At 43.2% G+C, this 24,790-nt stretch overlaps 1 protein-coding gene across 1 annotated transcript; it reads left to right on the top strand.

Moving 5' to 3' along the window:
- The first annotated feature begins 388 nt into the window (after positions 1-388).
- LOC146663236 (uncharacterized) lies at positions 389-23,137 on the top strand. Its single transcript, XM_085417362.1, has 3 exons — positions 389-2,762; positions 22,632-22,674; positions 22,909-23,137. Exons 1-3 carry the CDS (start codon positions 389-391, stop codon positions 23,135-23,137), a joined length of 2,646 nt encoding a protein of 881 aa, XP_085273488.1.
- Positions 23,138-24,790: the final 1,653 nt, after the last annotated feature.

Here is a 24,790-nt window from a genome sequence, read left to right as displayed (position 1 = left end):
CTGAACCTCTGTGCACTTCCTGTTTACTTTGTGACTCTCACGCCCGTACATGTCATGTTCAGTTCACTCCGCCCTGTCTCGTTATGATTATCAGTGTCACCTGTGTTCCCCGTGTGTTCCCACTTTCCTCGTTAACCCTCTGTGTATTTCTGTCTGCGTCTCCCTCTGTTCGGCGTGACGTCGTCCCTCATGCTGTGTGTGGATCTCCCTGTGTCTCCCTGTGAGTTCTTAGTTTATGGTTTCCCAGTTTAGTCTAGTTTGTATGTTTGTTCTACCAGCAAATAAAGCTGTGTTTTGAGTTCACCTCCCCGAGTCTGTGAGTCCTGCATTTTGGGTCCAACTCCTGCCTGCCGCACAGCGATTTGTGACAGTACGACGTCACCACAACATGGACCCAGCAGACTTACCCGGGGAGAGCGATCTGATACGTGTCCAACGCCTAGTCGAGTGGATAACCCACACTTCCAATACAAGGGCAAAGATTGTGGGGATAAATGCTATCGAAGCAATCCTCAAAGGAAATTCTCATCTCCGCCAGGTCAGAGGATGTTTGGACTTATTGGCCAATTTGAATGAAGCCCGGGAGGCGGCGCGAACTCGGGAAATATCAGACTTGGCCCAGCAGCAACAGACAACAGCCACCCTGGAGCAGCCGCGTCAGTTTCACCGGCCGGATGTGGTTTTTCCCGGCCCTTTGGAGCCATCTGCGGGGAAGAAACGTCGATCACGCCGCGGGCGCGCCACCCCACAGCCGGACGTTCGGACTTTTACATCGCCGGCTGTGGTGAATAAGGACTCTTTTTCTGTGTCGAACCGTGGGACTATTCGTTCAGGGGTTGTGTTTTGTGCTACGGATGGTAATGTGAACAGTTTATTAGCTGCCCAGCCTCCTGAAGCTCTCTTAGCTGCCCAGCCTCCTGAAGCTCTCTTAGCTGCCCAGCCTCCTGAAGCTCTCTTAGCTGCCCAGCTACAAGCTGCGTCTCCTGTGTCCCCGCTAGCACAGTCATTAACTCCACCACAAGCTCCATTTTCACCTCTACCATCGCTTCAGTCATCAGTTCGGTCTGCCACTCAGTCGCCCTTAGCTCCATCATCCACACTACCACCTGTTTATCTTCCACCACAACCGTCACTACACCCAGCCATTCAGGCTGCTACTCAGTCAGTCATTCAACCCATAGCCCTGCCATTAAGGCACTCTGTAGCCGAGCCATTAGCCGCCCGACCCGCAGCCACTTCAGCCACTCCTCCACCCGTCACACCTCCACTACAACCATCACTGCAGTCTCTAGCGCAGTCTCCTGCAGCTCTGCTTTCCCCAGTGCAGTCTCCAGTGTCCCCAGTGCAGCCTCCTTTAGCACAGTCACCCACTCAACCACCAGCACCACAACCGTCACTACCTCTAGTTCATTCCCCTGTGAAGTCATTAACTCCACCACCTACTCCACTCTCACCACCACCGTTACTACAGACATCAGTTCAGTCCCCTGTGCAGTCGTTTACTTCTCCACCGTTAGCAGCTCAGGTCCCCGTGTGTCCAGCAGCTCAGGTCCCCGTGTGTCCAGCAGCTCAGGTCCCCGTGTGTCCAGCAGCTCAGGTCCCCGTGTGTCCAGCAGCTCAGCTCGCACCTGAACCTTTGGCCCAGTTCCCCGTAGCAGTGCAGTTTTCTAGCCAGCTTAACGTTGAGCCCGGGGTCCCAATTCTCTCTGGCTCTACATCGGCTCCTGCTGGAAGCTCGGATGAGCTCATCCAGCACTCCGCGGCTCCCGTGTCGCCATCTACCTCGTCCGCTGGGGGTTCCAGTGAGCCCAGCCAGCACCTCCTCGTCTCCGCTGGAGGGTCCGAGGGGCCCGTTCAGCCTCCTGTCTCCGCTGGAGGGTCCGAGGGGCCCGTTCAGCCGCCCGTCTCCGCTGGAGGGTCCGAGGGGCCCGTTCAGCCACCTGTCTCCGCTGGAGGGTCCGAGGGGCCCGTTCAGCCTCCCGTCTCCGCTGGAGGGTCCGAGGGGCCCGTTCAGCCGCCCGTCTCCGCTGGAGGGTCCGAGGGGCCCGTTCAGCCACCTGTCTCCGCTGGAGGGTCCGAGGGGCCCGTTCAGCCTCCTGTCTCCGCTGGAGGGTCCGAGGGGCCCGTCCAGCCTCACGCCTCGTCAGCTGGAGGGTCCGAGGGGCCCGTTCAGCCTCCTGTCTCCGCTGGAGGGTCCGAGGGGCCCGTTCAGCCTCCTGTCTCCGCTGGAGGGTCCGAGGGGCCCGTCCAGCCTCACGCCTCGTCAGCTGGAGGGTCCGAGGGGCCCGTTCAGCCTCCTGTCTCCGCTGGAGGGTCCGAGGGGCCCGTTCAGCCTCCTGTCTCCGCTGGAGGGTCCGAGGGGCCCGTTCAGCCTCACGCCGCATCAGCTGGAGGGCCCGAGGAGCCTGTCCAGCCGCCACCTGCGACCGCCTCGTCGTCGCCTGGTCCGGCTGCATCCGCCTGTGCTTTTGCTACGCCTGGTCCAGCCTCTGCCTGTGCTTCTGCTACGCCTGGGCCAGCCTCTGCCTGTGCTTCTGCTACGCCTGGGCCAGCCTCTGCCTGTGCTTCTGCTACGCCTGGTCCGGTCTCAGCCTCTGCTTCTGCTACGCCTGGTCCGGTCTCAGCCTCTGCTTCTGGTCCAGCTTTGGCTTCTGCTTCTGCTCCGCCTGGCCCAGCTTCGGCTTCAGCCTGTGCTCCCCCTGGTCCAGCCTCAGCCTCTGCAGCTCCGCCTGGTCCAGCCTCGGCCTCTGCAGCTCCGCCTGGTCCAGCCTCGGCCTCTGCAGCTCCGCCTGGTCCAGCCTCGGCCTCTGCAGCTCCGCCTGGTCCAGCCTCAGCCTCTGCAGCTCCGCCTGGTCCAGCCTCAGCCCCTGCAACCTCGTCTGGTCCGGCCTCCGAGTCTTCGTCCTCGTCTGGTCCAGCCTCCGAGTCTTCGTCCTCGTCTGGTCCAGCCTCAGCCTGTGCTTCGCCTGGTCCGGCCCCCGCATCGCCACCGTCTGGTCCTGCCTCGTCTGGTCCTGCCTCGTCTGGTCCTGCCTCGACTGGTCCTGTTTTCTGAGTTGCCCTGTTGTGTTGTTCCCTAAGTGTTTTCCCTTCATGGCTTTTACCCCCTGTGTGCCCCTCTGTGTATCTGTGAGCCCTCGTCTCTCCTTATGTTTTATTCCATGTTTCCCCTGCCCATTATGTCCAAGTTCTCCCCGTGCTCTCTCTCCCCCCCCTGTGTGCCCTGTGTATTTATGAGCCCTCGTCTCCCTTTGTGGTTGTTTCATGTTTCCCCAGCCCGTTATGTCTGTGTTTTCCCCGTGCTCTCTCTCCTCCTGTCTGAACCTCTGTGCACTTCCTGTTTACTTTGTGACTCTCACGCCCGTACATGTCATGTTCAGTTCACCCCGCCCTGTCTCGTTATGATTATCAGTGTCACCTGTGTTCCCCGTGTGTTCCCACTTTCCTCGTTAACCCTCTGTGTATTTCTGTCTGCGTCTCCCTCTGTTCGGCGTGACGTCGTCCCTCATGCTGTGTGTGGATCTCCCTGTGTCTCCCTGTGAGTTCTTAGTTTATGGTTTCCCAGTTTAGTCTAGTTTGTATGTTTGTTCTACCAGCAAATAAAGCTGTGTTTTGAGTTCACCTCCCCGAGTCTGTGAGTCCTGCATTTTGGGTCCAACTCCTGCCTGCCGCACAGCGATTCATGACAACTTGTCTCTCCAACATCGTGGTGGATTTTTATCCAAAAGTCAAACAAGTTCTTTGAGAGTCAGCCATCAGACCAAACAATTTCAGCCTCACTATTAATGTTAAACACTATCACAAGTAGTGTCCTACTTGTTTTAGTAAAAAAGTCTTTTAGTTTGTGTAACTTTTTTTAAACTATTACCAGGTTACCATGTTGCTAAAACTGCTTTAACATACCAAGGCATGAGCTCTGTAAGAACATCCCTTGTATTATCTGGCATCGACACACTAGCAACTGTAAGTTCTGTAAGCATTCCAGATCAGACTAGTTCCAGCACATGGCCCAAATAACTACTGACCCTGTCACTGATCAGTAATTTGTCTGTTCTTGGAGTACGGTAGGTGCTCACCAATTCTGACTGGGGGACTCTATAACCATTACTAAAATGGTGCAAAGTAGTCACGGCCAGGTCAGTGGGTCACTCAGATTGTTGCACATGCCTGTTTTTTTTCCACACTCAACATACTAACTTATATCTCTTACCATGTAATATACACTCACTTTTGTTAGGTGTATATCTGTCCATTAATCCAAGTATGTAATCTGACAGTCACGTAGGAGAAAGCTTTTAGGTGTGAACACATGGTCAAGACAATTTGGCCTGTCTGAGTACATCTGTAACTGCTGATCTACTTGGATTTTCCCATGCAACCATCTCTAGGGTTTACAGAGAATGGGCTGAAAAAGAGAAAATGCCCAGTGCCTCATCAATACTAGGGCCTAGACTGCTTTAAACTGTTAGGAAGGAAACAGTAATAAAACAACTACTTGTTATTTACAAGGTATGCAGAAGACCATCACTGAGCGTTGAACACTGAAGCTGATGGGCTACAACAGCAGAAGAGCACACTGTGTGCTTCTTCTGTCAGCCCAGAACAGAAAACTGAGGATACAGTTTTCACAGATTAACCAGAAATGGACAACAGAGGATTGAAAAACCATTGTCCAGTGTAATGAGTCTTAATTTCAGCTGCAGCATTTGTAAGATAGAATCAGAATTTGACACAATGCAAATGCATGGCTCTGTCTTGTATCAGCGCTGTGTAATGGTGTGGGGATATTATCTTGTCACACTTTGGTCCCTTGTTACCAGTTAAGGATCATTTAAACACCATAGCTTATATGAGTATAGTTTCCGACCATGTCCATCCCTTTATCTTCTGTTGGCTGCTTTCAGCACAAACTGGTTTCTTGAACATTACAGTGAGTTCACTGTACTCACATGGCCTTCACAGTCAGCAGATCTCAATCCAACAAAGCACCTTTGGGATTTGGTGGAATGTGAAAGTCGCAACCAAGCAATTCTGCAGCAACTGTGTGATACTATCATGTCAATATGGACCAAAATCTCTTAGTGGAAGCTGCAATCTGATGAATTTAAAAAGCTGTGAAGGTTAAATTTCATTTTGGAGAAGACGACAGACTTAACGAAGCAAAATCTGTGGAGCAGAGAGTCTGGTGAGCAAACATTACGTTTTTACTCCGCATGGAGTCTCATGACACACCACAGTTTAGGTCGCATGTGCCGAATGTTTTCTCTCAATTTGTTACAACCTGAGCCTGAATTCATTATTTACAATCCAAGACTGTTAAAAAGAAAGAATAGTAGCATCTTTCTAGTCATGCTCATCACCCCATTTGCTATTTTCAGTCCTCTACCAAAAACTGCTCTTACTGAAGGTCTTAGCTGGAGAGCCAGCATTTATTACAGGAGATGAAATGATATTAAAGCTAGGTCAGTTAGGTCAAACATCAGTTTCTGAAATGAAGAAGGCAATGAAGCTGGTGTTTGAGGTTCATGGTTAGATCACAGAGAGACAGGCCACCTGTCAAAACAGGACTTCCAAGAAGCCTTTAAATAAATACAAATAATTAAAATGCAACACAAAGTGTGGATTGGCTGTGCTTAAAGAAAGTATGGTTTTGATTTTTGTCAGCCATGATACCTCATATGTATCAAAAATGTAAAACAAAACTTTAAAGTTAACCCTTAACCCTTTAGTCTATTGAACCTTTTTAACATTTTTATTAAATTTGAATTTTTTTATAATTACTTAATAATTCAATTTTAGCTTTGAGTTTTAATTTGTATCATATTTGCTACATTTGTTTCCACATTTATTGCCTAAAAATGTATTTTGCCATTTTTTTTAGGGTCTTCAGGGCAGACTTTAAGATTTCTACATCAGCACAATAATGCAGAAGTCTCAAAAACTCACATAAACTGGTGTATCAAATATAATGCACTAGATATTAAGGGATTAATAACTTGTCACGGTGCTTTTGTTATTCCTTTAAGTTCCTGCAGTTTCTAAGAACATTTGTCTTCTACCGTTTTAGTTTGATGGAACAAACCTCGATGTTATCAAAGATGATAAAGGTCTTCTCTAATCATTACAGCCCAGTTAATGTTACATTTAAGGCTTTAAGTGCTGTAGCGAAGCAAAACACTGCAGCTTAACAACCACAAAAGCTCCGAGTTGGCCCTGATAAGCTGCATCAACATTTAAGCGATTTCCAACCGATGGATAGCCTCTTTCTGACCGTGGTCAGTACAAGCCGCCTGGAGTGGACCGGAAAGAGGTGCACTTCCAACAACAGCCTGGAGGAAAGCCAAGCGTTGCCACGGTGACAGAGCTGTGAAGAAAATCTCTTTGTATTGTTACCAAGGCAACAACTGTGGATAGGTGGGGAGGAAGAGAAGGATAGATGGTTGGCAAAAATAAAAAATCGTGGGGGGGAGTCAGGGAGGGAAGAGAGAGAAAGAAGGGAGGAAAGGGAGTCACTGGGCAGAAGAGGGAATGTAAAAATAACAGGAAGGAGGTGAAAGAAAAGGTGAAGCATGATGAGCTGTTGTCTGAGGGAAGAAGGCATGAGCTCACCCTTTATTGTTCCTCCATCTCTCCCTTGTTTGGGCAGGATGATTCTCGACTGCGTGGGAGAATTTACAGTTTGCTGTAACCTCATCCCAAACAAAGTTACTCAGCAGATTCTTTTGAGTCAGATGGATGCAGCAACGCTGCTTTGAGACGGAAGCTCAGATAGGACACAATGAGTCAATGGTTCCTTTACCTGGAGGCACATTTAGCACCTCTCCGCTATGGCTGCCTTTTCTCACTATTGCACGCCGCTTCTTCCTCCTTTCCATCTCCTCTTGCTCTCTTTGTCTCTCCGTTTTCCACACAGCAGAGAATTGAGTCCAAGATTTTTTACATTTCTTTTTGCTGCGACTTCAAAACATTTTATTGGAGTCATTTTGATAACTTTTGAACTGTGTTGCTCCAGGGTTTCACTAATTCCCACTGTGTTTGAATAGATTGCATAAATCTAGCAGGGGGGAAAATAACAGTGCTTCTTCTCAGCATTTCTCAATTCAGCATGCATGTGTGAATGGGTGTGAGGCACAAAATAAATTAATAAATGGAAAAAAAAAACAGTCTTTTAAGGGGCTCCATTGCAGCTTTAGCTGCACCATAATAAATATGATGAAGAATGTAATAATTTTACATTGTTGCGAGGCCAGAACAGTCCTCAGTCGACAGAAAGACTTGATAGGGAGAGGATGAATGACTTTATTCCGCTATGCTTCCAGATACATTTGAGTTATGTATGCAGATTTATGCAACCCTCCCTCTTTGAGGCTGCTCGTCACTCAAAGGTAACTGGAAATCGCCCCAATTCTGCACTTCGTATGCAGAGCCTCGCATTATAATGTGCATGAGGGAGCGATTAGAGGCAAATTGAATCAAATCAAACCCCCTGAAATTGCACAGAGATTGAAAAGATCCGAAAGGAAAGGTGTGCGTTATCCAAACAGCAACTTCTGCATCTCATCTTTACTGATGGACTGAATACAATCAGTGATTTGGCAGAATAGAGGACCTCTGCTTGTCGGCCCCTTTTATAAATCTGCTGGTACAAATTCAAACATCCATCGCTTTGTCCACACGAAACGTGTCCTTTTTCCCCCCCACAAAACAATCAGGCCACTGGAGTGACAGAAGCACAGCGGGAAAGCAGAGGAAAAGCTGCCTCGGCTCTATAATTGACATTCAAGGTAAGAAGTCGGAATATTCAAATGTGAGTAAGCTCTGTTATCTCACTTGGGAGTCGGCAGAGATTAGGGGATAGGTGAACGAGCGGCGCCCGGGAGGTATCACACTGCTTAAACTCCTCGTATGCAAACACACAAATTTGCACGAGTGCACTCATGCGTGCTCTATCACAAACATGCACACGCGCAACACCAGACTGGCAGTCCACCACACTCCTACAGAGACGTTTCTCTAACACACACACCTGCACTCAATCACAATAGAAACTTAAATGAACAGACACTTTATCTCTGTATTCTTATTACACATAGGCTGGTGAGTGAAGGCTATTAGCTCAGCAGAGTCTTTCCTGCTGTCTGTTTGGGCTCAACTACAAAAGAAGGATTGCTGTTTCAAATCGATACCGCTGTGGCTGGATGCTGGCTTTTATAAAGAGAAAAGTTTGTATTACCTCTCAGCTAATATCCCATTCTAACAGACTCTTCCTGCTCTCGCTCTTGTGTGTTGACTTACTTAAGTAAATACATAGTTATTATCCGCACAAATCAGACTCAAAGCTACTTTCAGCCGCTCCCTTCTTCCCAAGGGGTCGACACAGCGGGTAACCCCATGTGTTTGATTTGGTTACCGTATGTTTTTCCATCTTCATTTCCTCAAAAACAAGCATTCTTTTGCCAAAATGACCCTGCTGTGGAGAGCACAAACTGAAAGCGCCTCTCATCGCCCCTCTCAAACGCTCACGCACGTGCAGAGGCTGCTTGAGGCCCATCTTCTCTGCAGGCCATGAAACTGATCCGCAGGCCATCCCAGCTTTTGAGATGCTCACACAGTTCCACCGAGGCTTACTGGGAAGACAATGAAAGCACAAATAATCATGCAATCGTGCAACACACACACTCTCACACACTCACACACACACACACACACACACACACACACACACACACACACACACACACACACACACACACACACACAGTGTAAACACCTCAGACCTCCTACTACCAATGCACTACAGGAATATATGGTTTATTCCTTCACATTGTTTTTGCTTTTCAGCTGTTTGAATACAGGAAAAAATTTGCACAAATGAAAACACATATTATATATTAATGCAAAGGTGAGACAAGGAATGTAGCGCTACATGATGAAAGCATGCTAATTTGCATTCTGCTGGTTGTGTAGTTCTTCAGCGTATGCCAGGAGCCTTAATCGTGTGGTGCAGTATGTGTGCATAGCTGGTTTCTGCTTCAGCTTCTCCCCATAATATGCAAAAATAAGGCGTAAGGGAAAAGCTGTGTGAAGAAAATAAAGGTGTTATATAGTAAGTAATTTCAGCTTCTCAGTTAGGTTTACAAACACACACTGAAGGACTGATGAAAAGATTGGGTTCTCAAATTTTTATTAACTAAGTCCCAATTTGGGCCAGCAAATATAAAGTAAATGTGGTTTATCATTGTTTATAAAGTGTCTGTGCAGAGAATCATTATTTATTCTTTCATGAGTTCTGTGATGCTTGTCAGGGCCGGGGTAAGTTGGGTTACTCTTCGGTTTTGGTTTCTTTCAGTGAATCTAAGTTGCAGGTGGACGTGGATTCCTTATGGTCCTGTTCTTTTTGCACCTCCTGTGAATCAAAACGGGTAGCCGTCAGATCATCTTGACTTCTGTAGCAGTAACAGGGCTCATTGAGCTAGCAACCAATATTCCTGCTTCTTTGCTCCTTACCTTCTTTGTCCATCTGCCTTCCAGTTTTTACCTCTGTGTGCTTGGATTCCGTTCCGTCACCTGTTCGCTGCTCCCAGGTGATCTGCACTGCCTCAAAGGTTAATGGCTAAAGAGAAGAAATCACCTGGAAGACTTACCTGCACGACCACTCATTTAAAACCCGCTCTCCACCAGACATACCCCCTACTTTGCCTTTGCCTTCCTCGCTACCAAATAAACCGATCTGCTCCTTTCCATAAACACCATGTGATTCCACCTGGACTGCAGCAAATCCTCTCTCTCTCCTCCCTCTGCAGAGAACCTATTGTTGGTCCCATTACAGTGAACTCAAGCTCCTCTTTACAGTCGCCTTTGCACTATTATCTCCAACCATACCAAACATGACCCTCCTCTATTATAATATGACATTAACTGTGCACGATACTGAAGTGTTTTTGCAGGCAGTTTTTTTAAAACATGATGCCAATGTGTAAAACTTAAATGTTCAGTGTTGAAGTCTTGACAGTTTTCTTGTAGTCTGATTTCCTGCCCAAAAAAAGAACTTACACTGACACTAGGGGAAACAGCAGTTTGAGATGGTGGTGTGACCAAAATTATTGAAACAAATTTGCAATCTTGTTGTCTTTGAAATGGTTACATAGATGACAGAGACCAGATTTGCGATCACTCGCAGTGGTTGGTGTCTTCAAAGAGACTTTGGTGCATCAAGACAGCAATTACAGCAATCAGGTGGAGCTGGTTTGTGATATCACAGTGATTAACTGTGATAAACTGGTATAAAAGCAACTCTTTTGCCACCTAGATACAAGGAAATTCACACTGAACACAAACCCACATTACCTACTTACATTCAGGAACAACCAAAACCTGCAGGATGGCAATCAAACTGCAAAATTACAGAGGTGCTCGGCATGATTAAGCTTAATCATGTGTGTTGAGTGCCAAACCATAATCATAAAAACATAATATTCACATTTAATTTTAGTTTAGATGTGAATATTATGTATGAGCGAGTGGTGAGTTGTTGGTTTTTTTTTTAATGTTTTAATATACCCACCAAAATTGGATATGGTTAAATTATTTCTTATTCCAAGTTAAGCAACAGTTTAAGGAAGAAGTATTAACTTGGAGAGAGGTGCTACTGTAGTCTCTAAGCATCTGTCTTCAAGTACTTCTACTGAATTCAGTTGGGAGGCAAAATGAAGCAAACAAACCAAGCAACGAGGTATGAAGTGTCCGGAGTTTTGATTCTTGTTAAAAAGGTGAGAGGACTGAAGCACCCACGAGTTACCAATTAGAGTTTAAAAAAATTACTTCCTGCCACGACAGCAGTGACAACAACTTGTGCACCACAATAACAGGGAAAAAAGTAAAAACAGCAATAATAACATGAAACACACCGATGACATTCCACATCGAGTCTGACAGAAATATTTCTCAGGTCTGGCTCGCTGTGAAGAAGTCCGACTGTGACTTCATTGTTGGCCTGTTTTAATGAGGTTTGCTGGTATCGGGGTAGAAAATGCAGGTAGATCCAAAGATAATGAAGGCCCTGTAGTTAGCTTTAATTCAAATGAAACCTTAAATGAAAGGTCTGTGCTCGCGGTGCGGCGGGGAGGAGAGAAATTACAAATGACAAGAGTCACAACAAACAGGGTTAGATGACATTTTTGTGGAGCGGCTCATTTTGAAAACTGTGCTTCGAGCTATTTAACACAGTCTGCCTGCTTTTCATCACTGCCATCACAGCAAATTTTAATCTTGGAGCAAAGAATTCAAACAAATCCTCCTGAGTGTCTGGAGTTTAAAAGCACACCTTTCATCATTCTGCCCATGTTGCTATTGTGCGTTTGATTTGAGAGTGAAGGCCATTACACATTTTCCAGTTTTTCATATGCAAATACATTTGCCACAGTGTCTATCAGCTCTCTGAAATAGTGGTCAAAGTGAGCTTTGTGCAGACTGTAATCAGCTGACCTGTGCCGTTCCTGCTGCTGCTCTGAAGTTTACTGCTCTCTGTAGATTTAGAGTAGAGTAGAGCAGAGTTAGCATATCTCAGTTTGTTTTGCAGCACATTTCACAATATGAAAAAACATAACTCCACATCTTATGCAGAGCCAGTATCAGATATCAAATGTCACTGAGGAGTACCTACCGTCTCTTCTTTCTCTCCTTTCTTGTCTTTTTGTACATCTCTTTTTCCATCTCTGCGAAGAAGTTATCTCTCATTCCTTTCTCTCCCAGCTGGGCCTCCAGCTTGCAACAAACTGCACACAAATACTTTGTGCGTTTGCTGATATTTGTTGAGCTGATAGAAATGTTCCATTTGAAATAAGCTGCCGCTTAAAAAACGTTTTATGCTCGCCTCTCAACGTAGTGCGAGGTAAGTGCTGAAGTACCAACACAGACACGTGTAACACAGATCATTCTGGCTCACTTTTACCCCGGAGCGCACTGCTATAAATGATTTGTGTATTTTTGGGCCAAAGACCCAAAATACTGGGTCAACTCAAAATCTTCAGTTTATTTTGTATTCATGATTCTTTCCGTTGCATTATGAAGACATTTTAAGTTCAAATTTATACAGATTAGTTGGTTTAGTTCTTTTTATGTGTCTGAATTTATTTGGATTTCTGCTTCATGTCTTCTTGTCTTTGTCACATCTCTGCGTCTCCTCAGTCTGTCTCATTGCCATGTCTGTTTCTCCCCCGGACCCGGTGTCAAGCCCGTATGTCTTAGTCTGCATCTCAGTGTGTTTCCTGTTTTATTTTGACAGCCTCTCGTCCCTGTTCATTTTCACTTCCCCCACCTCATTATGTTTATTCATTCCAGCTGTGTTCCCAGGTGTTTCTACTTTCCCCAATCACCCTTGTGTATATTTATTCCCTCAGTTCCCCTTTATCAGGTTGTCTGTTCTTCTTGTCTCACGTCACAGGTGTTCATGTTCTATATCCATAGTGTTTGGTATTCAGTTTTCACTGTTTGGGTTCTACTTAGTTTAGTCTTAGTTTCCTTCTGCCTTTTATTTTTGTGCTCACTTCTGGGTCCTCACCACAAAATTAGATTAGATAGAACTTTATTAATCCCTCGGGTGGGTTCCTCTGGGAAATTCGATTTCCAAAAAAGCACAGCACCGACAGAAGTTACAGAGTTATACACACACACATATATATAAATACAGAGACAATATAAATAAAATATACGAAGGGGATAAATAGAATAAATAGGAATAAAAATAAAAATACAAGTGAAAAAATACACCACTACTATTCTGCAATGCACTTTGGTGTTATTACAGCATCTCGTGCACCTCCCAGTTTTTTGTAACTTGGATCATTTGCATGAGGATTCCGTTATTGTACAGAGAGTACTACATCACCTGGAAAAAACGAGGCGAAACATGATCACTTTGTTTCTGTTTGGACTTCGTCTATTCCCTTTCTAGTGCTGAAGAATTTATGAGTAGCCTGCAGCCAGTCAAGCACTCCGCACGCAGGATCACAAAAAGCCCAAAACAAAATGCCTCTGAATGAAACTGGATATCCTTACAGCAAACCAGATCAAGAAAACCTCTACTGTAGTTGTGAGTGATGACAAAATATCAGTATTGGTGTGTTCAATCTGCCCCACATTACATAAACAATTAAGATTTGTCTGAAACAGGCAAGCCTCATTAAATCCTTTTCAACATGGAGGGTGGCATCAGTGCATATGAAACACGAGCTCTCAGATTCATCTGATTCCAAGGCCGGAGGACGACTACAACATCCGAATATCTGCCTTCTGAAGCTTTAACAGCACATGTTTTAGGGAACAGTTTATTTAAACATTCAAGAGATACAGCACATCACAGGAGCTTTACTCCCCTTGCTCCCAGACTACACCAAGTTTCATGAAATTCTCTTCTTGGCAGAGGAACAATCAAAAATCCATGAAAATATACACGCCTCGGAAGAAGAACTAAGCTCAGCCAAAAGCTGATTTTTTATTTATTTTATTTTTTATCTTTTTTTGGATTTAATGAATTCCCATACAGCCAGGTTAAATATTTCAATGGAGCTAAGCATGACTGACCTCACTCTTTGCACTTAATGAGCGGTGTTCTTAACAAGCACCTTAACTCCAACCCGCTTAAATCTGCTTGTTATAAAAAAGCAGAACAATAATAATGGATTAAAATCATTAACATCTTGGTGCAAAGGCAGGATTAAAGTCAGCAAAGAGAGAACTAAGGAGATAGCTGGGAAGCGTGACTTGACAGACAGTGAGTGTCAACAGTTCATTACATAAACTGACACTAATTAGCAATGGGGAGCAGCTGTGTGGGCACAGCACAAAGTCAGGTGACAGGTGAGAGCAGCAAACCAATCAGTGGGGACTTGTGGACAGGTGGAGAAATTCCAGCGACAGGAGACAGGTAGAAAAAAATGACACACAGGAGTTGAGGGGGTGAGTATTAAACCATGACCACTGGGTCTGCATTTTATTCCACTCTGTTCTCGATAATCCAAAAAATGGAGATCCAATTTTTCCATAGAGCCTAAAAACTCGTCTTTTTTGCACTTATTTACTGCATATGTCTAGAATGCATTCCTATCTCTTCCCAACAAGCTTAAATTTGCAGGGAAGAGGCTGCTGTTTGGTGCAGGCTGAGCTCAAATAAGCGAATCCCAAACATGCTCTCGTTGACTCAACTCACTTATCTGCTTATGGATTTTATCAGCTATTAACTCGTTTTTATTCACTATGTCACAAAAACACACAGAGATAAACACAGACACACACACACACACACACACACTCGGGGTCCCTAACTGCTTGTCCGTCCTGTTCCGGGCACGGTGCCAGAGCTCGCAGATGGCATTAGTGGAAGATGAAGTGCCCGTCTCTGCAGCCAGTGAAATGTGAATGCCAGTTAGTACCCTAACTGCAATGTGATCAGCCTCACTGAGTGTCAAAGACTTGTTGACAGAAAACAAAAGGAGCTACAGGTATTCTGCAAATATTTCAACAGTGAATGTCAGACTTTGTATGGATTGTGCAGAGGACGTGAGGTGTGTCTCCTAGGTTTGTTGTTGTGACGATACTTTTTCAGCGGCGCTTTTTTTTTTTTTTTTTTTTTTTTTTTTTTTTACCCCTTTTCAGTTCACATGTAAATTTCTGGCAGGAGAGCCAGATACTTGCACAGGGTTTCAATGAATATTATTACACATACAGTTGAAATTAATTTGCCATATTTGCAAACATGTCTCGTTAAATCACTTCAGTGCTTCAAAAGGTTAAATTGCTGCATTTATTATCCATTTAATCCATTGCCTTACAGATACAGGACCAAAAGCATTTATATGGTACTCTCACTCCATACAACAGGTCACATATCACAACAGACCCTTTGACACCGGTCTAATCAATAACACTATTACTGCACACAGTTTAAGTCAGTCACAAGCAATGTTGGTCAAGTTACTTGAAAAAAGTAATTAGTTACTAATTATTGTTTACTTCTCCAAAAAGTTACTCCAAGTCCCGTTACTTTACTGATTGCTTATTTTCAAAAGTAATTAGTTACTTAATTACTTTTCAAAAACATGACACAACCTGAAAAAAGCAACAGACCTTTCAGCCCAGTTCTATCCGGTCGTTCAGTCTGACGTCACTAGCCGTGTCTGGGCCTAATCCCCGCTGCAGGTCCATATATCAAACGATCACTATGGCATTACTGAGAGTTGAAAAACTGTCTAAAGTCTTTCATCTTTAATAAAATGATCAGCGTTCTGCTCTACCAGGTGTAACAATTGAGTTTAACATCCAGGCATCCATGAAAACGGAATTTATGACATTTAACGGAGTTAGAAGTTAGCAGGAAGTTAGCTCGCTAGCTTCTATCTAAATACAATATAGCATGTCCTGACTGCAGGGTTTTGGAAACAAATTAAAATGTACAGCTCTGCTATCACTTCCAGCATAAATGAAGACAGAAAACTAAACAGCAGTGACGTTTGTAGGGTTACTGAAGTTTGGCTAGCTGGTATATAATGATGTGTTACGTGACCGCTAGCGACACAGCTATATTAGCATAATATAAACAAGCTAACTTTTTTTCCACTCGATAAAAGTTACCGTGAGTGTTCTCGGTGGTCAGGTACAAATGTAATCGCATGGCAGGATGCTGTAAAAGAACCAAACTTCAGCCAGGAGGACAACTGAGATAATCCATCCACAATACGAGGTTAGTCATTCATATACTGCTGCATGGGCTGGGCTGTAGTTACATCCTAAGGTTTTAAAAACTGAGCTTAAATAAATGATTAGCGGTAATAAAAGCCGAGGGAGGCCAACAGTGTTTTCGTGTTTACGCTCACTCTTTCAAATAGATGCAAGTAAAACACAGCAAAAAATAGATAAAATCAAAGATTAAGCGACACATAGTCCTGTCGCTCTTAAATCTATTGTCACCTGTTTAGCAGAAGTGGGGCAGGTGGAGGTTTGCCCGGTGCTGCAGTGGTCATGTCAGTGGAGGGATCCACTATGTTGGGGGTTCAGTGGCGGGGTTTCTCTGTGAATTGTGGCTTGTAAGTGGTTGCTCAGATTTGGAAAGTAACAGTAATCCAATTACTTTTTTGCAATAGTAATCCCTAACATTACTTGTTACTTAAAAAAAGTAATCAGATTCTCTGGTCATGAGAGAACATTAACTTTTAGGAATGGCTTTTAACCACCTTCATCGTGAGATGCAGTCAGCAGAAATCCTCCTCACTGTAATGAGTATTTATAATTTACTGAATTTCATGTCATTGACTGCACTGCAGTCATTTATCATCATGCATTACTTCACATCACTCGTGTGTGTGCGCGTGTGTGTATGAGTGCCATTACCTAGCCATCCATACGTCCGGTGTACTTTAAACTTGGGAGGTGCATCACAGGGGACCCAATTAAAAGGCACTGCTGAATTTGAGGTATTTCATATAAGGGCCTCATTATATGTCTGTGTGGGTTCTCAGTCATCCAGGTCACTGTAGATGAAAGCCACTGGACTTATTTTAGATTAGGTTAGTTTTAAAGATCTAAAAACAGATGGAGAGTTCCCGATATTTGATGTAGGTGTGAATGTTTTGTGTCTTACACGTGACCCTTTACTACTCACACTGAGTCAAAGACTATTAAGACACACTGGCGTTTTAGTGCTATGTTCCAAATATCTTGGATAACTTGGATATCACATCTGAGTTGGCATGATCCAGAGAAAGTGAGGAAAAACAGGATTTGTCTCTTGAACATTTGAGTTTTAAGCGCGGTAGAGCCATTCCGGTATCTGAGTCAAAATGGAGCAATCCCTGTTTTGGGTTTTTCTCATTGCTCTGTCCATGACGTCTTTAATGAGTCACAAATACACAACAGTACAGAGGCAGTACAGATTAAAGGTTTACACCGTGTCAGTAGTGTTTACGTTCAGTGCCGCCATTGTGGTTTGGTAACTCGGGCTCTTATAGTCCCTATAAACAGGTCTGACTCACAACAATAGTGTCTGCCTGCATCAGTAACACTGCACTAGCACATGACACGGAGCCAGAAAGTCCACAGAGGCAACAATTATTCAGTAATATCTGCACAGTAAGCAATCAATATGGCCATTATCTTTTCCTTCAATACAAATCCATTTGACCATTAAAACATGTTATCAGGCAGATGTGAGGCACCTATGTTTATCTTGCAGAAGTAACTATATCTTATCTTATTTACTGTTTCTAATGCCACAGGCTTATGCAGTGTCAGTGGTAAATTACTGAAGGGGGCTCGCAGAGATAAGAGTGCACCCAGCAAGAATAATGATGCTGCTCCAGCTAGCAAAGATGGCCTTCTCCAATTATTTTGAAGCTAATAATAACAACAGTGATAATAAGGCTGTGCATTAAAAAAAAAAAATCCAGACATAATAGTACACAGAAAATGCTTCCAATGAACTCTGGCACTGGGTGCACTGACAAAAATCATTAGTAGGATGTGTCTCTTATTTCATTTTTTTTTTTCAATGATATGCAATGGTCAAAACATTGGGTTGTCTGATACAGCACTTCATTTTTTTTTAAATTTCATTTCACTTTATGTGCTTGACGAATGCGAGGCCAGCATTAGGAACATGCACACTTGTGATTGTTGTACATTTTCACAGTCGTGTGAAAAGTGAGTCAAGGCAATTGGGAAATGACTGTGACTGCCAGGCACAACCACTAATCAGTGCAAGGCGGTCCTACTTGCAGATGAGAAGTGGGCTGTTTGTGGTTCTAGAGCAATGCGATTGGCTACTTCTCTTTTATTCCTTCTATCTCTGCTGGTTAATGCCTGATTATGCGTGACTGCGTGGGCGAATTTACAGTTTGCTGAAACCACGTCTCTCCCCCCCCCCAAAAAAAAGTTGCTCAGCAGAATAACGAATCGAAAACATAGACCAGCAGTGCATCTTTGAGGCAGAAGCTCAAAAAAATAAAAATACAGTCTGAGTGTGTGCTTTTCTCTCTCTCGCTCTGATTCAGCATATGTCTCCAGGTTGGCTGACAGATTATGTGAGATATTTATGATGAAGTGTACTTTTTTTTTTTCCCCCTCTGAGATGACTGTGTCTTCACACTGTCAGAGATCTTCTAATAAATCCACTCATTCTAGAAGGTCACTGATTGCTAATTACAATGGCCTCATACAAGAACTGATCCCTTCACATTACAGCAGAGCATGAGTCTTTTCCACTTCTGCTCCAAAACACACACACACACACATGTTGCTATGGCAACACACACTCACACCTGGATAGTTTCAGTTGTTCAGCAGCTTGGCAAAAACCTTCCGGATGGGAATGGAATAATACACTAATAAGGCAGGAAGGCCATGGAGCCATGTGGCCAACACACACAAATACACAGATTCCACTGGTCCAAACACCAGAAAAGCGAACTTCTGATTAGATTGGTGGTACCTATTTTTAACCTATTTCCCGATTCCTTCGTCTCAAAGTTGTAGGTGTTCAAGAGAAAAACCTGAACCTTGCGGATTTATTTAAAAAGAAATGTATAGTCTCTCTTTCTGTTCTCCTATATTTCTCTCCTATGTTGGAATTTTTATTGATCTCTCACAGCACTCTTAGGCTTTGAAGGTGATGGGTCACAAGAACGCTGGCAGATAAGACGGCTTTCACTTTTCGAGGAAATTGAGCTAAAATTACTTGTTTGAACTTTGTACCGAGTGCACTTCTTCTACTGCTCAGCTCTCCTGCCGACTCCACACAGTAATGGCTGAATACAGAGGTCACCCACCCAACATCAAATCTATCTGCCATAATGGTCTCTCAGGTAACCTCCTCACCACCTTCACATAAAGGACTTTGGTTAAACCAAAGAGCGGCAATCTATTTTCTAGAGCCTACTGGTTTAAAAGTACAGCAAGTAAATTTTTTAAGGTTATTTAACAGAAAAAAGGAATGTTATACTCATAAATATGCATTGATTAGTTTATATAACTTAGAATTAATCTATCAAGAATATACAAGAGCTGGCGCTGGTTTGCAGAAGCTAACATGTTGCCCTTAATCCAGAGGCATCGATGTTCCATCTAATCTCTAACACACAAAAGCATACATAAACATACTTCCCTATATTATCATAATCATCCACAGATTACAAGGTAGCAAAACAACAAGTTAATTGTTATAAGCTAACATTAAACCAGCTAATGTCAGACTGGAGTGTCCTAAAAATCACACTTTTGATAAACTGTTTGATTACATTGTCACAATGAATGACAGTTTATTCCCCAAGTGTTCAACAATGTAAGATCTATTTTAGAGAAAGTTTTACTAACATTGACAAACATCAGCTAACACGTTAACAGCAGCTAGCAAATTAACATTAGCTAACAGTGGCAAAAACAGCAGTGCTGCTTTCAAACAGAAAAACTCAAGATATCCTCAACAACTCCCATCAGCATTACTGTCATTGGACAGAAGTGAGCTTCACTGACTCATCAATGACTATCGGACTCCTTTTACAAAGTTATACATACTCCTCGACAGTAAATAGCTGTGCACACATATTGGCAGCTAGGTAAACAGTCGACTGACAGGCTAAACCTAGCCAACGATGTCTGTCCTACACCAGTGACCGTATCAAGTAGTGCTTTTGATATCGATCTGATACCAAGTAAATACAGTCATCAAATCAAGCCTGTCTTAAACCAGAGACAATGGTAAAGGCATGTCACCTGGGCTAAAAAAGAACCGGGTTGTTGCTCAGTGGTCCAAAGTCCACCTTTTAAATGAAGGTAGATTTTGCATTTCTGAAGGAAAACTGGAGAGGCACAGAATACAAGGTGTTTGAAGTCCAGTGTGAAGTTCCCACAGTCTGTGATTCTAGGTGCCACAGCCTCTGCTGGTGTTGGTGGTGGTGGTTGGGCCACTGTGTTTTATTACATCCAAAGTTGAAAAGGTTTTCAAGCACTTCGTGCTTTCTTCTGCTGGCAACCTTTATGGAGATGCAAATTTCCTTTACCAGCAGGATTTAGCACCACGGTGCTAATCCAAGTGAGAATCCATGGCTTATTGTCAAGAGGAAAATGTGAAACAACAAATACAGACAAGCTAAAAATCCAAGACCATTAAAGCAACCTGTGCTTCAATAACACATCAACAGTGCCAGAAGCTTATTATCTACATGCTACCCCACAGTGATGCTGTAATTTGTTGTAAACTTTTTAGAAGTCAGATATTGTAAATCATTTTTTCATTAGGAATTCTAGTAATTTGAAATGTGCACATGGCTGATTTTCATGAGCTGTAAGTCATAATCATCAGAATTAAAACAAAAACAGACTTGAAATATTTCACTTCAAACAGGATGAATACAAAATACATAAAAGATAAATGACCAGAATACAAAAGTTAACCTTCGTTATATTAAATTCCAAAACGGAAACTTTTTCACAATATTACAATCGTTTGAGATCCTCTGGTATAGTCCTTTTATAAACCTAACAAAAGCAAGCAGATATCAATGTATGAATTAATAATTTAACCCTAAAATAAACTTATTATCCACTCTGAAGCGTTAAGCGTAAATTCAGCTGTCCTGCACTGAAGAAGGGCACTGAAGTTTGGTGCATACTGCATTGCTTGGCAGATGGGAGCAGAGGGAACAGGATGGATGGCTGGATGACTCAACTCCCTGACGTCATCACTGCTTGGTAGATGTTCGATCGCTCGGCGGGTTCTCGGCGCATATATTCACATGCTGGAAGAATATCCCAAACTCTTACTAGACTAACTGGACTCACAATCGAAGCAGTTTTATGACTTTTCTTTAAGAACCAGTGGCAACATCTGGTTTAGAGGCTGGTTTTAAAATCTTTAACATGTACAAGCATCCAAGGTTTACATTCTGATTGGAAGCAATATTAAGACGTGTCCATGTGTAATCTAGTCCACTCGGAATGATGAATTTTTAATGGGATCTTGCTGTCAAAATAAAGGTAAAGCCAAAATATGCCTTTCTTTGTACAGGCAAAATTGTCAAGTCAGGTTAGTCGATTCTATTTTTGAAAAACTGGGTCTTCATAAGGGTTTCTATATTTTACACATATCTATCTGTTTTTAATTAAAGTTTTACTGGATTTCTCCTAGAGTGCATTCTGAAAAAAAGCAGGTAAACACCCTTGATGAGTCATTAGTCTGGCGCAAGGCCCACAGACAAACCAACACACTCATTCTTAGTGGTGATTAAATTTTTGACATTCACCTGAGTGCAGGGTTTGGGATATGCAGAGACTGATTAATGCAAGTACAGTGGAAGTTTCCAATAAAGCTTTGCTGTGTTTTTTGTTTCTTTTCATTCTTCAAATGCAGTTTAGTTTCACACGTATAGGCTAACCAAATCTGTCTACATGTGTTTGGATTCTCATGACTTCCCTCGTCAGCACAACTGCAACACAATCAACACTTAACACAGAATGCTATCAATATAACGGAGTCAGGCGCAGAATATTACTACACAAGCTTTCACACTTTTCATTCAAATGCCATAAGGACTGGATTTAGTGGAAGTAATTAGTGGCAATATTCCAGCGACGCACACACACACAAAAACATACAAACACGCACATGCACTGTCCTAGAAAAGTAAGTCTTTAAAAGCATTGTGTCTGTTCTTCAGTGACATATTAACTCTTTATTTTTCCAGAGGACGGATTTGTGAATTACAACCAATAATGCTTTGATCGATGGGAGAAAAAATAACGGCCCCATTTTCCATCCGACAGAAAAGCAGCAGCATATGTCAGTGTCATGGCATGTTTCGTAATTCCACGGCTCTGAAAATAGGGAGGAGAAAACATTTGTTTTGTGTTGTCTTAGAGGTGTGTGGAGTCACCGGTAGAAAATAAGTCTGGTGCAAGAAGTATCAATTTATTAAACAGGAATATGGAGCAAACCTTTGCTAGATATGCACACACACACACAATTTATTCGCACATTTCTGTAATATTGTATCTCCTCCAAGAGGTATTCTTTAATTATAATGTAACAGGATGCGTAAATATGAAAAAATAAAACCTTTTCATGTCTTATAAATCCTCTTGGCAAACGTATTCACTCACCCATCAGTTGTTTAATTTCATTGCTATTAAATATTCCACCATCAAATGTTAAACCAAAGCATTATAACAAAGTGGAAGTGATTGGGAATGACAGCAATTCAACCATGAAGTGATTGGCCGTGTAAAATTACAGAGCGGGGTCATACTCCCAACTTTGTAGGAACAGTTTGGGGATGGCCCCTTCCTGTTCCAGCATGACTGCACCAGTGCACAAAGCAAAGTCCATAAAGACATGGATGAGCAAGTTTGGTGTGGAAGTACCTGACTGGCCTGCACAGTGTCCTGACCTCAACTCAATAGTACACCTCTGGGATGAATTAGAGTGGAGACTGTGAGCCAGGCCTTTGGTCCAACAGCGGTGTCTGACCTCAAAAATGTGCAGTTTTCTAAACCGTGTGGAAAGCCTTCCCAAACAAGTTGAAGCTGTTATAGCTGCAAAGGATGTGCTGATGTGAAACTTTTTTCTTTTTCTTTTTTAACCTCTTAAGCCCCAACGCCCCCTGATACGGGGGGCAAAAGGCAGGAGATCAGGTAGGCTTGGGGCTTAAGAGGTTAATATATAATGTATGTATGCACCTATGACCTCAGCATCAACTGAAACTTTTGTTCCAGTAAATACAATACATAGATGGACAGTCAAAACATTTGCCTACTAGCTTTGTGGAGCGTTTCATCACATCTTCAACATGAGCTTGAATCTGCAAAGGGTCCATTCGTTGCCTGTGTCAAAGACATCTTGCCCCACTGTGGCCCTAAGGGCTGCAGACTCATGACACTGACATCACACATCATGAAGACCCTGGAGAAATACAACCAGGTCCATCTCATGGTCAAGCCACAGATGGACACCCTTGGAGCTGAGGACAACATTCGCTTCAGCACCATCAGACCAGCTGTCCTGGTTAATAAACTGAAAGCAATTAAGGTGGCTGTGTCACTAGTGACTTGGATAGTTAACTATCTGCCTAGCAGACGATACTGCGTGCGCCTGTAGCACTGCACATCGGATCAATATCACCACAGTCCTGCAAGGTGCCATCCTGTGTCCCCCTCTCCTTGCCCTGCACAGAGATCAGGCACCTTAAGGAGTTTTCTGATGACCCAGCTACACTGTTTGAGGAAGACCAGAACACCAGTGATCCCCCCCCCCCCCCCCCCCCCTTCGTTCCATCGATGCGGTCTGTATTAAAGTAGTGAATGACTACAAATACACTGACAACAATCTGCAATTCACTAAAAACAAAATGCCTTCAACAAGAGGTTAAAGCCATCTCTGTTATAGCTGCTGAGGTCTTTGAAAATATGCTCAGACATCAGCAGACTCAGGAAAAACAAAAACTACAAGGCCAATTGCATTGTGGGTGTGGAGCTTGACTCTCTTGAGTCTCTATCATGTGCTTGAGAGTTACAGCAGCACATTGAGTAATTCATTCCACCAACATGCACCATAGAAAACCACAGGAAATCACTCCTACTTGTGACACCTGGATTATTTTCACTGCCATTATCTTGTAGCTGTACATAATATTTGGGGTATTTATTTGAACATACTGCGATTTATGTTTTTCTATATTTCAGAATAAATACTCTGTAAAGAATGTAATTAGGATACTCTGTTTATGACTCTGATTCAAAGCAAAAACAATATTTATTTTATGACTTATTGCGATCAAAGGGCCAACTGTCTAATTTTGCTTCACCAGCAGCTGCTTCTCTTGCACTGGTTTTTAGAAAACAAGACCACCGTGGCCCCAAGTAAGGAACAGACAGTTAGCCTATTAGCTTGACTGCTCAGTAAGCCACAGTATGCTGGAGCACAGCTTCTGATATTGTAGCAAGGGCAGAGATGCCAGTGGAATATGAGGTGGCAGAAGATGAATATGGATGATACTCGAACAGCTGCACACAGTGGAAATGTTATTGGCATGTGCTGCTTAGTGTGCCAAAAAATGCTGTGAATAGAAACCACGATGTGGCTCATTGTGCCAGTTGGAACACTGACTGTGCGCAGGATGGAGATTTTTGTTGTTGTTGTTGTTGTTCTTAACCCTCCTTTTTAGTTAATATGTCTAATAAGACAGCTTCTCCTGACTGAGCCGACTGCGCTTGACTGACGTCTCCCTGAACCATATTCTAGTTTGCATATTACCAATCAAAATAGAACAAGTTGTACTTTTCAATATACTGAGCACCGTGACATCAAGTAATTTCGAGGGTACGATCGTGCACCTTCAACCGATGCAGAAGCTTAATTAGCCGGAATAACTGAAAACACTTGAGCGGGTGTGAAGGATCCACACAAGTGTTATTAAAGTTGGGAGCTCAACGGCGTGCGTACGAGAAGCTGTTTATGGAAACAAATGTTTTGGGGTCACAACTGAAGCTTCATGTATCCTCCCTCTGAAGTTCCTGACTTCTATCTGCAGGATTTTATTGGTCCGACATCATGATTGGCTGATTAAGTATTTTCATTAACATAGGCATGTGCACACATTTCTACATGCTAGTTTAAAAAGGACGATTGTTTAATCTTCTCTTAAATCAATTTGGAGATGTGTTGCATCTGGAAACATTATTCTTTTTACAGCTTAATTTATTTGCTGTCTAATATATATATATATATATATATTAGGGGTGCAACGATACA

Source organism: Rhamphochromis longiceps, linkage group LG8, assembly GCF_057381845.1.
Source record: "Rhamphochromis longiceps isolate RC_006_pf linkage group LG8, R_longiceps_female_GT1.1, whole genome shotgun sequence".
In the NCBI taxonomy this organism is placed as follows: Eukaryota; Metazoa; Chordata; class Actinopteri; order Cichliformes; family Cichlidae; genus Rhamphochromis; species Rhamphochromis longiceps.
Note: the sequence above shows the minus strand (reverse complement) of the source record. Positions and strands in the feature narration are given on the sequence as shown.